General features: G+C 40.3%; 1 protein-coding gene across 1 annotated transcript; it reads right to left on the minus strand.

The window, feature by feature from the left end:
• Positions 1-1479: 1479 nt before the first annotated feature.
• LOC135518176 (ribosome biogenesis protein NSA2 homolog) lies at positions 1480-15192 on the minus strand. Its single transcript, XM_064943129.1, has 6 exons — positions 15024-15192; positions 14350-14537; positions 13993-14143; positions 13517-13696; positions 2257-2449; positions 1480-1843 (listed from the first exon to the last, which is right to left on the minus strand). The coding sequence occupies exons 1-6, from the start codon at positions 15024-15026 to the stop codon at positions 1776-1778; spliced, it is 783 nt and encodes a 260-aa protein (XP_064799201.1). The 5' UTR covers positions 15027-15192; the 3' UTR covers positions 1480-1775.
• Positions 15193-15455: the final 263 nt, after the last annotated feature.

A 15455-nucleotide genomic window follows, 5' to 3' on the forward strand; every position in this document is an offset into this window, starting at 1 on the left:
TTTTTGTGCAAAGCAATGATGACGCACGTGTTTCCTTGCAGGTAACCATGGTTGGCGAGGAAGAACAATGATTCCAAGCACCACCCTCCTTTTTGAAGCTTCCAGTCTGTTATTCGAACTCAATCAGCATGACCGTAATCTCCAGGCTTGTCCTTGTAAACACTCACACCTGTGTTAACGAGAGAATCACTGACATGTCAGCTGGTCCTTTTGTGGCAGGGCTGAAATGCAGTGGGACTGTGTTTTGGGGATTCAGTTCATTTGCATGGCAAAGAGGGACTTTGCAATTAATTGCAATTCATCTGATCACTCTTAATAACCTTCTGGAGAAAATGTAAATTGCCCTCACGCAAACTGAGGCAGCAGACTTTGTGAAAATGAATGTGTCATTCCCAAATTTTGGCCACAACTAAGTGACCTGTAGTGATTATTTTACTTAGCTGAAAGTCAGCTGTCAATAAGACATTTAATCATACAAAATTAAGTTATTTCTGATCCCTTAATATTTACTGTGTTGCTAATCTCCACAGCAACACTGGAGGAGATAATAGTTCAGGTGGCCCTGGACTTCTGGAGAGCAGGGTGAGACAGAGATGGAACTGAAGGATTTGGAAACACCGCTCTCCTTGTCCAACAACAAGCAGAGTAAGCCAGCTGTTCACTATCACTCTTTAGATGCACGGTTGTAACTCGTTCTCCTATTTAACAAATCATGCATTGAAAGATCAAATTACACGTGTCTAATGTTAAGATTAGTCCCTTCTGTGTTTATAATCCTGGAATTAGAAAACAAGGCTTTGTAGACCTCAAATTAAAAAAGTCCATCCTTGTTTCTTTTCCCTAACCCATCTCATTCCACCTTTCTCTGTAAAGGTGGGTTCTGGCACACTAGTCTGATGAGCCTGGTGAATTTCTTTGTCCCCTTCATGCCTCTGGAGTACAAACACGTTCTGATGTGTGGCATGGTTGAGATGGCTGCCAAGGGCCTGAAGCCCAACCAGGAAGTGGCTAACCAGTCGGCCAGAGAAATGATTTACTTCCCCAAAACAGAGAAGCTCTTCTCCGTAAAGGGCTGCAAGACCATCAGCAGCAAGCTGGACCAATACACAGCGTTGCAGTTAGCAGCTGCGGAGTGAACGATCTACGAATCACAATGAGTAGTAATTTATGATGAAAGGTGATTTTGTAGGTCTGATAAATCGGTCTGTAGTTGCCGACGGCAAAGAAAAAGGGAACATCTACCACCTACTCTTCTGTGGGGACTTTGGATGACCTTCAGGTATCCGGACATCAACGGGCTTGCCTGCTGTCAGACTTTTCTGAGGAGTGCAGGGGACTTGTATAGGCTGGCTTTCTCCCACCATCCTTTTTCACAAGCATTGCGCTTAATCAGTTTTGAAGGACCCCCCCTTCTCAGAGCGCAGTCACATATGAATCTTGTTGAGGCAATATGCAACCAAGAAAAACAAATGACAACTATTTGACAAACACTTTTAGTCACAGTCCAGAATTTAGTTACAAGACACCTTGTTGCAAAATATGCCATCTGATGTTTTCTCCATCATACAGTTTAACCACAGATGTCGGTTATTCTATGCCAGCCCCAACTCTGGCTGTACGTTACAGGCAGTCTGTATAGAGGAGCGGGTTCCTGGACACAGATTAAGCCTATTCCTGGACTATTAAACAAGGTCAATGGAGAGTCTCCATAAATGCTTTCGTCCAGTACTAGGCTTAATCTGTGTCTGGGAAAACGTCCCATAGAGTTCTTCATTTTACACCAGCAGTACAGCATTAATGCAGCCGTCGTTCTCTGGGTTATTTGTCACCTGGGCGTATTTACCTGGGGAAGAAGAAACATTTTAATCCCTACATTTCAGAAATTGAATTACACTGAGATTGTATGCAGTTTTATATTAGTGTTGTCAGGAGTGAGATCAATCAAATATATTGCCATCACTCACTATTCTTTACTTTGGCCACACCCGTCTTATCAGACATTTCTGCACCGTTTAATAAAAGTATACATCCTCCTGTAGCAATGCGGGACTACACCAACCCCCACCATTCTGCAGCCCTCTGGTTAAATAAATAACATAAGGCCGGGTTCCCAGACAGTCTAAGCTTAGTCGTGGACTAAGCATGTGTAATGGAAAATCTCTTTTTAGTCCAGAACTAGGCTTAAATTGGTGTCCGGGAAACCGGCCCATAATGATCCAGATAAATATCTATGTGAGAGGACAGGAGCTGACTCACCCCAGATGACCTTTCCCCCCTGCGTTACCAGGCCCAGCTCGCTAACGTTGACCTCTACCACGGTTCCCTTGGTGATGACCCCCAGGGTGGTGTAGAGGGGTGACGAGGGGTTCTTCTTCACACCCAGGATGGGAAGACAGAATGTGGCCTTCAGCTCTGGGTGGGTCACATGGGCCTTTTTGAAGCGTAGACCCTGAAGAGAGGAAAGGGCAGAGGCGGGTAGGACATTTTATTTCAGGGTTTTTTGCCTCTTAACATCATTGAAAGAAGTGTAAAAACCTGTTCAACACTGAGCCCACTGGAGAAAGTTTGCCAATGGTCTCCAAAGAGCAAGAAGGTTTAACTTCTTCGATATAGGGGGGGCGCTCTTTTAATTTTTGGATAAAAAAACGCTCCCGTTTTAAACAAGATATTTTGTCACGAAAAGATGCTCGACTATGCATATAATTGACAGCTTTGGAAAGAAAACACTGACGTTTCTAAAACTGCAAAGATATTGTCTGTGAGTGCCCCAGAACTAATGCTACAGGCAAAACCAAGATGAAATTTCATACAGGAAATGCCCCAGATTTTGAATGCGCTGTGTTCCAATGTCTCCTTATATGGCTGTGAATGCGCCAGGAATGAGCCTACACGTTCTGTCGTTTCCCCAAGGTGTCTGCAGCATTGTGACGTATTTGTAGGCATATCATTGGAAGATTGACCATAAGAGACTACATTTACCAGGTGTCCGCTTGGGGTCCTCTGTCGAAATTATTGCGCAATCTCCAGCTGCGTCCACTTTTCCATTAGGTTCAGAGGAGAAAGGCAACTGCCACAAATGATTTATCATCGAATAGATATGTGAAAAACACCTTGAGGATTGATTCTAAACAACGTTGGCCATGTTTCAGTCGATATTATGGAGTTAATTTGGAAAAAGGTTTGGCGTTGTAATGACTGAATTTGTTTTTTTCTCATAGCCAAACGTGATGAACAAAACGGAGCGATTTCTCCTACACAAATAATATTTTTGGAAAAACTGAACATTTGCTATCTAACTGAGAGTCTCCTCATTGAAAACATCCGAAGTTCTTCAAAGGTAAATGATTTTATTTGAATGCTTTTCTTGTTTTTGTGAAAATGTTGCCTGCTGAATGCTAGGCTTAATGCTATGCTAGCTATCAATACTCTTACACAAATGCTTTTGTAGCTATGGTTGAAAAGCATATTTTGAAAATCTGAGATTACAGTGTTGTTAACAAAAGGCTAAGCTTGTGAGCCAATATCTATTTCATTTAATTTGCGATTTTCATGAATAGTTAACGTTGCGTTATGCTAATGAGCTTGAGGCTATGATTACGCTCCCGGATACGGGATTGCTCGACGCTAGAGGTTAAGTCAATTTAAGTTATTTTACATCATTTAGTTGAATGCACTGGTTGTAACTAAGTTGCTCTAGACTGATACATTTTACAAATGTAGTCGCTCACACAGTGATGGTGTTAACACGTCAAAGTTTCAAACACTGCAACTAACTGAGAAAGGCATCAACATGCCAAATACTGTATATTAGAGAACATACACATTAGGGCTGGGGGATATATTCAAATTAATTATCTTCTTGCGTGATATTCCAAAATGCATGTATCGCATAATTTAGTTTTGTATTTTAATCCACTTGTTCTCACGTCCTTTTGATCTTGTCTCATTCGCTCTGTCTGTGCACCTTTCCATTCACACCAGAGATCTGTATATAATGACGAGATGCTCATGTCTCCGTCCTAACAATGGGAGTCGATGTCCCAAAGGCGGGAAGGCAGGTGACAAGCTTAGGTTAAAAATAAGCCCATAGAAATGCATTGGGCTTAATTTGTACAGATTTTGGCAAGAGTTAACTTGCTACTTGCATTTGAGGTTTGGTCCAACAGAAATCGGTCATATGGACACAAACACATGGAGACATTTTACTGTAAGTGGATAAATTAACATTTCGAATCATACCCTGTTGATGTTTCAACTCAAATCTTGAGCAGAGCAACCACTACTAAAATCGGATGTACCTATTTTCATTGTGGAAAATGAATGCTCAGTTTCACACGCATTACTGCAGCATTTTAGTCAAATAAAGATTGCGATACAGGCCGTTTAGTCGGTTTTATAAAACGTGCAATAAGCATTAACTTCTTATGGCTGCAGGGGCAGTATTGAGTAGCTTGGGGTGAAAGGTGTCCAGAGTAAACTACCTGCTCCTCAGTCCCAGTTGCTAATATATGCATATTATTAATAGTATTGAATAGAAAACACTCTGAAGTTTCTAAAACGGTCCGAGTATGACAGAACTCATACGGCAGGCAAAAACCTGGGAAGAAATCCGAGGTTGGTCAATTTTCAACCCAGCCCTTATTGAATACACAGTGGGATATTAGTTGTTGCACTTCCAAAGGCTTCCACTAGATGTCAACCGTCTTTAGAAACTTGTTTGAGGATTCTACTATAAAGGAGGGGCTCGTGAGACCTTCACAGTAGTGAGAGAGTAATGAGTCCGAGGTCTGCCAGCAGTGATGCTGGATTTGGATTTGTTTACCAAAAGTAGCTCTTTAGACAAAAATGGACATTATCAATCAAAACAAACATTTATTGTGGAACTGCGATTCCAGGGAGTGCATTCTGATGAAAATCAAAGGTAAGTGAATATTTATAATGCTATTTATGACTAATGTTGACTACCCAATATGGTGGATATCTTTTTGGCTGCTTTGTTGTCTGAAAACTGTACTCAGATTATTGGTTTGATTTTTCCCGTTAAGCTTTTTTGGAATCTGATACAGCGGTTGCATTAAGGAGAAGTGTATCTATATTTCCATGTCTTACAACTGTATTTTCATCAACATTTATAATGAGTATTTCTGTAAAATGATGTGGCTCTCTGCAATATCGCCGGATGTTTTTGGAACTAGTGAACATAATGCGCCAATGTATGCTGATTTAAAAAAAAATCTAAATATGCACCATCGAACAAAAAAAAGACATGTATTGTGTAACATGAAGTCCTATGAGTGTCATCTGATGAAGATCAAAGGCTAGTGATTAATTTTCTCTTTGTGCTTTTTGTGACTCCTCTCTTTGGCTGGAAAATTGCTGTTTTTCTGTGGCTTGGCTCTGACCTAACAATCGTTTATGGTGCTTTCGCTGTAAAGCCTATTTGAAATCGGACACTTTGGTGGGATTAACCTCGTGATACTAACCATCCCGGGTCCGGGAGCGTAACACAGAACAAAAGCAGAAAAATACTAAGCCCACACTTACAACAACTAAACAAGTTCAAGTCCAGCAGTCATTTGAAAGAGTAAGAACATTTCAGCGAGACAACTCAAAAGGCAAAATCCATTAAACTCCAAGATAATGAAATTCATTGCCCGTGACAATCAACCTTTCTCTGTTGTGGATGATGTTGGCTTTCCCCGACTCGTCGAGCACCGATACACACTACCAAGTAGGTGCTATTTTTCAGAGGTTGCCCTACCGGAGTTACAGTATTGTTGAAACACATCCATGAGCTACTTGCTATGGGTGCCACTGGTATTAGCTTCACAACTGACATTTGGACCAACGATGTCAGCCCCATGAGCATGCAGAGTCTGACAGCACAGTGGGTCGATAAGGATTTCGTACTGAAGAAAGCCGTATTGCATGCTCAAAAATGTGCTGGTTCTCATACCGCTGCTGCTATTTCAATGGCCTTTGAGAACATGTTTGCAACATGAACACACTCATTGCTCCATTCGAACAACTGACTCAAGAAACGAGCTCATCAACTGCATCTGCAGCAGACGTGATATCCTCGGTCATGGCATTGAAACGCCCGCTCAACAAAACTGTCGACACAGACCGAGGGGTTAACTTACAAAAGTACTCCAGGCTGTGAACAAACAAGTCGGTGGCATTCTCTCTGAGCCTCTTTACTGTGTCGCCCCCATGCTCGATGCTAGGTACAAGGACCGTTACTTCGATGCAGACAAGAAACAGGGTTTACGTGAAATTTACATACACAGCTGGACAAGATGGAAACGGATACAGTGACAGAGCGCACCGAGGAATAGAAGCCACGGACAGACAGAACTGAAACTTCACTGCTTGACATGGATGATGAAATCCTGGTTGAGAATGAAACGACTTAACAACGAAACAGCAAAGAAATGTTTTGATTACGTTTTACTGGTAATGAGGACACAAATGCGACTTTTTGGTCACTGCAGGAGGGACTGGTGCACTTCACAAAATAGATGGCATCATGAGGTAGGAAAATGATGTGGATATATTAAAGCAACGTCTCAAGACATCAGTCAGGAAGTCAAAGCTTGGTCGCAAATGGGTCTTCCAAATGGACAATGACCCCAAGCATACTTCCAAATTTGCAGCAAAATGTCTTAAAAACAAAGTCAAGGTATTGGGGTGGTCATCACAAAGCCCTTACCTCAATCCTATAGAAAATGTGTGGGCAGAACTGAAAAAGCCTGTGCGATCAAGGAGGCCTACGAACCTGACTCAATTACACCAGCTCCGTCAGGAGGAATGGGCCAAAATTCACCCAACTTATTGTGGGAAGCTTGTGGAAGGCTACCCAAAACGTAAATAATTATAGGCACTGCTACCAAATACTAATTGAGTGCATGTAAACTTCTGACCCACTGGGAATGTGATGAAAGAAATAAAAGCTGAAATAAATCACTACTATTATTCTGACATTTCACATTCTCAAAAGAAAGTGGTGAGCCTAACTGACATAAGACAGGGAATTTTTTACTAGGATTAAATGTCAGCAATTGTGAAAAACTGAGATTAAATATCTTTGGCTAAGGTGTATGTAAACGTCTGACTTCAACTGTATGTATGTATATATACACACGTGTGTGTGTGTGTGTGTGTATAATATGAGGTCGACCGATTATGATTTTAACACCGATACTGATTATTGGAGGACAAAAAACACGATTCCGATTAATCGGCCGATTTATTTAAAAATAAAAGTATATATATCATAAACACACACACATTTTTGTAATAATGACAATTGCAACAATACTCGAATGAACACTTATTTTAACTTAATACACTGCTCAAAAAAATAAAGGGAACACTTAAACAACACAATGTAACTCCCAAGTCAATCACACTTCTGTGAAATCAAACTGTCCACTTAGGAAGCAACACTGATTGAAAATAAATTTCACATGCTGTTGTGCAAATGGAATAGACAAGAGGTGGAAATTATAGGCAATTAGCAAGACACCCCCAATAAAGGAGTGGTTCTGAAGGTGGTGACCACAGACCACTTCTCAGTTCCTATGCTTCCTGGCTGATGTTTTGGTCACCTTTGAATGCTGGCGGTGCTTTATTTTAGTGTTCCCTTTATTTTTCTGAGCAGTGTATAATACATAAATACACACACACACAGCTCTGAAGTGACAATGATACAGAAGAGACTGCTTAGGAGACCAATACTCAACTGTTTGAATAAAAATAGAGCTTAACTTCTTGCGTCGCGCAATCCCGGATCCGGGATTCTATTTCTAGCCTCAAGCTCATTAGCATAACGCAACGTTAACTATTCATGAAAATCGCAAATGAAATGAAATAAATATATTTGCTCTCAAGCTTAGACTTTTGTGATACTCCCCATCCCGGATCCGGGATCGTGAATAAAGCCTCAGGCTCATTAGCATAACGCAACGTTAACGATTTCTGAAATTCGCAAATAAAATGAAAATAATGCGCCTGCTCTCAAGCTTAGCCTTTTCTTAACAACACTGTCTTCTCAGATTTTCAAAATATGCTTTTGAACCATAGCAATTCACTAATTTGTGTAAGAGTATGCAAAGCTAGCTTAGCATTTTGAGTAGCATTTAGCACGCAACATTTTCACAAAAACCAGATAACCAAATAAATAAAATAATTTACCTTTGAAGAGCTTCGGATGTTTTCAATGAGGAGACTCTCAGTTACATAGCAAATGTTCAGTTTTTCCTGAAAGAATCTTTGTGTAGGAGAAATCGCTCCGTTTTGTACATCACGTTTGGGTACCAAAAAAAAAAAAAAAGACAATTCAGTCATCAAAACGGCGAACTGTTTTCCAAATTAACTCCATAATATTGACTGAAACACGGCAAACGCTGTTTAGAATCAATCCTCAATGTGTTTTTCACATATCTCTTCATTGATATATCGTTCGTGGTAGTCTCCTTTCTCCGGTGAATCGCTTGGAAAAAGACGTGCAGTTGAAGATGACGCACCAATTTCGACGGAGGACACCTGGCGGACACCTGGCAAATGTAGTCTCTTATGGTCAATCTTCCAATGATATGCCTACAAATATGTCACAATGCTGCAGACACCTTGGGGAAACGATAGATCGGGCAGGCTCATTCCTTGCGCATTCACAGCCATATAAGGAGACAATGAAAAACAGAGCCTCAAAAATCCTACTCATTTCCGGGTTGAAGTTTCATCTTGGTTTTGCCTGTAGCATCTGTTCTGGGGCACTCACAGACAATATCTTTGCAGTTCTGGAAACGTCAGAGTGTTTTCTTTCCAAAGCTATCAATTATATGCATAGTCAAGCATCTTTTTGTGACAAAATATTGCGCTTAAAAAAGTCACGTCTTTTTATCCAAAAATGAAATAGCGCCCCCATAGATGTAACAGGTTAAGTTACCTGTGATGAATGTTAAACAAAAACTGTAATTTCTATATGCAGGAAATCCTATTTTAATAATGGGCATGGTAAGAATTGACGACCAAAGTGCGAGTCATAATTCCCATGACACCTTCTAGCAAAATCTGAAAAGCAGTTCCTTCATTTATTCTATAGGATATTTTTTAGATTCACTTAAAATAAGGTCTGTGTTTCGTGTAGGCTTGCACCACCGTGCCAATTTTATAACTGTGTAGATATCCATAGGACAAGGTAACTCTGATCAATATTGGCTAAATATAAGCGAAGATAATTTTTTTGTAGAGTGGATTTATGGAATATGTTGACAAACGTTACCTTATCCTACTGAGATTTACACAGGTATCAAAACGCCGAGGCAATTTAAGCCTGCACGCAACACAGACCTTATTTGAAGTAGATCAAGGCATTCTCTATGGAAGACATGAACGGTAAAATAACGAAGGAACCCCTTTCAAGTTCAGCCGCAAGTTATTACAGGAATTATAACGCGTCGACTCTTTCTCTCTAAACCATATACCTTTGACTAATCCGGAAACTATCACCTCGAAAACAAAACGACTATTCCGTTCCGTATTTTATCTAACGGGTGGCATCCATGAGTCTAAATATTCCTGTTACATTGCACAACCTTCAATGTTATGTCATAATTACATAAAATTAGTTGGCAAAGAGCAAGGCGGCCCAAACTGTTGCATATACCCTGACTCTGCGTGCAATGAATGCAAGAGAAATGACACAATTTCACCTGGTTAATATTGCCTGCTAACCTGGATTCTTTTAGCTAAATATGCAGGTTTAAAAATATATACTTCTATGTATTGATTTTAAGAAAGGCATTGATGTTTATGATTAAGCACACATTGGAGCAATGACAGTCATTGATTGATTGTTTTTTATAAGATAAGTTTAATGCTAGCTAGCAACTTGTAGCGGTATTTATTAGAGAGGGGTAAAGAAAGATTTTGTTCGGGCGCCAGGCAGGTATTAACCATGCCGAAAGGAAAAGAGTAGAATAGAGAGAGTATCACTACCAGACCCACACACATCAGCAGAAGAGACTGCCTAGAGTGTAGCCTGTTTACCAGATAGCCAGTGGAGAGAAAAGAGAATAAACACCATATAAAACCCACATCACAGCACAGGGGTAACCCCAACAAGAATACCTCATACAATAATACTAATAATGGCAGAGCAATTCAACAGCAACTTCATACAAGAACGAACCCAGTCATCAACAGAGGATTTGCAATAATCTGTAATATTTTCTAGTGGATGGGTGCAGAGGGTATGAATGTGGGGGGTGTTCATCGACACAACAAAGGCCTTAAAAATGTCCACAGTCTTCTCGGCCACATGTCATTAGTACACCTCACCTCAATACAGTTCACAACTTGCAAGCAACCTCCCTTTTAACTAAAATGTTCATCAAAATACTTCTGGCAGGGCAATAATAGTCCAGCTCTAATGAACTTCAATGGGAAGTGCATTTGAAAAATAGAGAGTCTGTTGCAGGGTAAAGCACTGGAACGAGAGGGAAGAGAAAGAGAGAGAAAAAGAAAAATCTTAGCTGTGGTCGTCAGGCCTGCCGGTGTACTGTCTGACTGTCCCATGGTTTGTTGGTTTGTATGTTAAAGCTTCACAACAATGTTGCTACTAATCCATGCGATCCATAACGGGCGCGGTCCCAAAAACAACCACGATCTAAAGCAATCACACCGATGATAGAGTTAAATACTTTATAAACTACAAACGCTGAAAACAAACAAAACTTCTGCAGCACAGCACACACAATCAAACTGTCGCGCCACCCAAGAGCCCCTCCCCAAAGAGCTGAATGAGCTCTTTATTTCCTCCTTCCTTACTGCTCATGCGCTCTTAAAGTGGCAGTGCACGGTGAAGGCTCCGTGCAGATTTCGCCACAAACTTACCTTAGCTTACTGCATTTGCGTAACGGGCAGGCTCCTCGTGGAGTGCAATGTAATCAGGTGTTAGAGCATTGGACTAGTTAACTGCAAGATTGGATCCCCCGAGCTGACAGGGTTAAAAATCTGTCGTTCTGCCTCATTCCTAGGCCGTCATTGAAAATAAGAATGTGTTCTTAAAACCTCTTGAAACTCCCCATCCCGGATCCGGGATTGTGACTAAGCCTCAGGCTCATTAGCATAACGCAACGTTAACGATTTCTGAAAATCGCAAATAAAATTAAAATAATGCGTTTGCTCTCAAGCTTAGCCTTTTCTTAACAACACTGTCATCTCAGATTTTCAAAATATGCTTTTGAACCATAGAAATTGACTAATTTGTGTAAGAGTATGCAAAGCTAGCATAGCATTTTGTGTAGCATGTAGCACGCAACATTTTCACATAAGCCAGATAACCAAATAAATAAAATCATTTACCTTTGAAGAGCTTCTGATGTTTTCAATGAGGAGACTCCCAGCCACATACCAAATGCGCAGTGTTTCCTGAAAGCGTCTGTGTGTAGGAGAAATCGTTCCGTTTTCTACATTGCGCCTGGCTACCGAAACGAACCGAAAATGCAGTCACCTACAATGTGAAACTTTTTCCGGATTAACTACATAATATCGACCGAAACATGGCAAACGTTGTTTGGAATCAATCCTCAAGGTGTTTTTTCACATATCTCTTCATTGACATGCAGTTCGTGGAAGCTTGCTTCTCTCTCTGTGCCCCATGGAAAAATACTGGCAGGTGACTTTTGCGCACCAATTTCGGCGCAGGACACCGGGCGGACACGTGGTAAATGTGGTCTCTTATGGTCAATCTTCCAACGATCTGCCTACAAATACGTCACAATGCTGCAGACACCTTGGGGAAACGACAGAAAGGGCAGACTCATTCCTCTTGCGTTCACAGCCATATAAGGAGATCATGAAAGACAGAGCCTCAAAAATCCTTGTCATTTCCTGGATGCCAAGTCATGGTTTTGCCTGAAGCTCACGTTAAAGGGCACGCACAGAGAAGATATTTGTATTTCTGGACACGTCAGAGTGTTTTCTTTTGAACAGTAGCAATTATATGCATAGTCGAGCATCTTTTTGTGACAAAATATCTTGTTTAAAACGGGAACGTTTTTCTTCCAAAAATGAAATAGCGCCACCATAAGTGTAAGAGGTTAACTGACTTGCCTAGTTAAATAAAGATTAAATAAAAGGTGCAAAAAATAAATACTTTTAAAAGAATCAGCAATTCGGCGCCCAAAAATAACGATTTCCGATTGTTATGAAAACTTGAAATCGGCCCTAATTAATCGGCCATTCCGATTAAATCGGTCGACCTCATATATATATATATATTCACACACACACACTAGAGGTCGACCCATTTTAATCGGAATGGACGATTAATTAGGGCCGATTACATTGCACTCCACAAGGAGACTGCGTAACAGGCTGACTACCTGTTATGTGAGTGCAGCAAGGAGCCAAGGTAAGGTGCTAGCTAGCATTAATCTTATAAAAAACTAGTTAACTACACACGGTTGATGATATTACTAGTTTATCTAGCATGTCCTGCGTTGCATATAATCGGTGCCTGTTAATTTATCATTGAATCACAGCTTACTTCACCAAACGGGTGATTTAACAAGCGCATTCGCAAAAAAAAGCACTGTTGTTGCACCAATTTGTACCTAACCATAAACACCAACTCCTTTCTTAAAATCAATACACATGTATATTTTTTAAACCGGCATATTTAGTTAATTGCCTGCTAACATGAATTTATTTTAACTAGGGAAATTGTGTTCTGGATTTGAACATATTAATGACCTAAGGCTCGTATTTCTGTGTGTTATTATATTATAATTAAGTCTATGATTTGATGTCTGACTGAGCAGTGGAAAGCAGCAGCAGGCTCGCAAGCATTCATTCAAACAGCACTTTTGTGCGTTTTGCCAGTAGCTCTTCGCTGTGCTTCAAGCATTGCACTGTTTATGACTTCAAGCCTATCAACTCCCGGGATTAGGCTGGCAATACTAAAGTACCTATTAGAACATCCAATAGTCAAAGGTATATGAAATACAAATGGTATAGAGAGAAATAGTCCTATAATAACTACAACCTAAAACTTCTTACCTGGGAATATTGAAGATTCATGTTAAAAGGAACCACCAGCTTTCATATGTTCTCATGTTCTGAGCAAGGAACTTAAACGTTAGCACATATTGCACTTTTACTTTCTTCTCCAACACTGTTTGTCATTATTTAAACCAAATTGAACATGTTTCATTATTTATTTGAGACTAAATTGATTTGATGTATTATATTAAGTTAAAATAAGTGTTCATTGTTCATTCAGTATTGTTGTAATTGTCATTATTACAAATATGTATGTATTTAAAAATAAAATGTAAAAACGTCTGATTAATCGTTATCGGCTTTTTGTGGTCCTCCAATAATGGGTATCGGCGTTAAAATAATAATTGGTCGACCTCTAATATATACACACACACACAATAAATATATATTATACACACACACACACACACAGTATGCTAGTGAGTAATGGCGCCATCCTCCTTACCATGGGTCTGATGAAGCGTTCATATTTGGGAGGCTTGCGGGTGAAGTTGTCACCTACAAAGCACACTTTGGTCACCATCCTCTTCCAGGCCTTCTTCTGCCTCTTGCCTGTACGGATTACTTTGAGCACCTCCGTCTCCCCCTGGGCCCGAACCTTGGGCAGGGGCACCTCCCATTTACCCTACAGGGAGAAACAGAATATCCGATCAGAGAGCATTTCAGGACACCTTTAAGAACCTGTTTTCAACTAAACTGGCTTGGGCTTTGCACACTTTCATTGAAAGTGCATTTAAGTTAAGGACTAGGCTTAATATGGGATTGCTGGAAACCAATCCATACAGTTTTATGTTGACATTTGAAACAATGTCAGCTAGGTATTGTTCCCTTTTATACAAGATAATCTGTCCAGACATACACTGTCTTTGGTGAGACATGATGAAAACACAAACAAGAAAAAGAAAGGCATCGAATACTCACAGCCTTCTCCTTCCTCTTCTGTTTGATCATGTTGGAGAGGATCTTGGCGCGTGACTGTCCCTCTCTGTCCAGCAAGTAGGCTGGTACTGCTCCCTCAGGCGTCTTGTCGTCGTTCTTCTGCTTGGTCTTCCTCTGTTCGTGCATTTTGAGGCTGTGGTGAGACAGGTTGTGGTACATAGCTGTCAACAAACAGCAGCAATGGCAAATCAAAGGAGACATTTGTTTGCCCACGCTAAAGACAGCTATATTGGTCCATTAATACAGGACTAGTAAAGGCCCAGTGCACTACTTTCAAAAAATGTTATTCTGATTTTTCAAAGGGTGCTGCAGCATGGTAGTGTAAAACTATATACTCACGTCTTCTTCATCTGGATCTTCTCAGAGTGCCTCTGTTTGTGGTAGAGTTTTGCCTTCAGACCAATCATCTTCCTGGCTTTATGTGAGCGCTCATGGGCCTCACGGCTCTCCTTCTTCCTCTTCCTCTCCTGATGGTCCAGGCGCTGGCCATGGCGCTTGCGATGTAACTCAATGTGTTCGTTCTGGGGCTGGGGTAAAAGGCAAAGAAGGATCACAATTCGACTTCTTTTTAAAAGGGTTAGGGCTGTCTGAATGTGTGTTAAGTAAACAAACATCACAAATAATGAATTATTTCTGAATATATAAAGATCGGCTTACTTGGCTCAAGCATCCTCAAAATATGTTTGGAATGATGACCATTAAAGTAACTTGGTTAGCTAATTGCTGATTGATTAGCGTTAGCTACTTGAGGTAAGGCAAGATCAAAACAATTCAGTCCAGCGGGCCTAATCCTATAGTATGTTTCATTGTCATTTCAAATGGTATTAACTATTGTGCATCGGATTTGCAAATATGTATCTGAAACAAGCCGTGGTTTTATATCTAGAGCAGTTCGACCAACAAAACACATTTGAGACACTGTCGTCAGGCGTCTGCCACATGTTAGCTAGGCAGCTAGCTAACTTTGCATGCTAACACATTTTCCCATCAAATGTTATACGTGAATATCTTACCATTTTGTGTCTTGAATGTTACGTGTTCTGGTACAATACTTATTTGATTTAATTGGTTGTTTCAAATGTGTTTTTCTTTTGTCGTTTTGACTTAAGGCTTGGGTCTTTGGTGTTTATTTTCCCCGAAGCCAGAATTTTAGAGGAAGTACGTGACTGGAGTGTCCTCAAACAAATTCCGGAATGAAACCTGGTGCGAGGGTTCAGGAACTGTCCCGTTGCACACTATAAACTGTACTAAATTGACGAGTTACCTATAAATTACTAATACAATTTTAAAAATCTGGCCAGTTTTAATACTCATTACACTTTTTAAAATGTAAAACCGAAAGTTAAATTCTGATGGAAATGCTGTTGGGAATGTATTTTGAAGGTTGCTTTCATGAGGAAAGTGTGAGGAAAATTAGGAAAATGTGGATAGATTTCTTATAGTTG

The sequence above is a fragment of the Oncorhynchus masou genome, chromosome 28 (assembly GCF_036934945.1).
Source record: "Oncorhynchus masou masou isolate Uvic2021 chromosome 28, UVic_Omas_1.1, whole genome shotgun sequence".
Classification (NCBI taxonomy): Eukaryota; Metazoa; Chordata; class Actinopteri; order Salmoniformes; family Salmonidae; genus Oncorhynchus; species Oncorhynchus masou.

Bases quoted from the DNA above. Each gene is read 5' to 3' on its own strand.
- LOC135518176 (XM_064943129.1), bottom strand. The intron at 2,450-13,516 runs GTAAGGAGGATG...TCCTCTCTTCAG, and splicing joins AACGCTTCATCAGACCCATG to GGTCTACGCTTCAAAAAGGC. The intron at 1,844-2,256 runs GTGAGTCAGCTC...CTTCTTCCCCAG, and splicing joins GGGGGGAAAGGTCATCTGGG to GTAAATACGCCCAGGTGACA.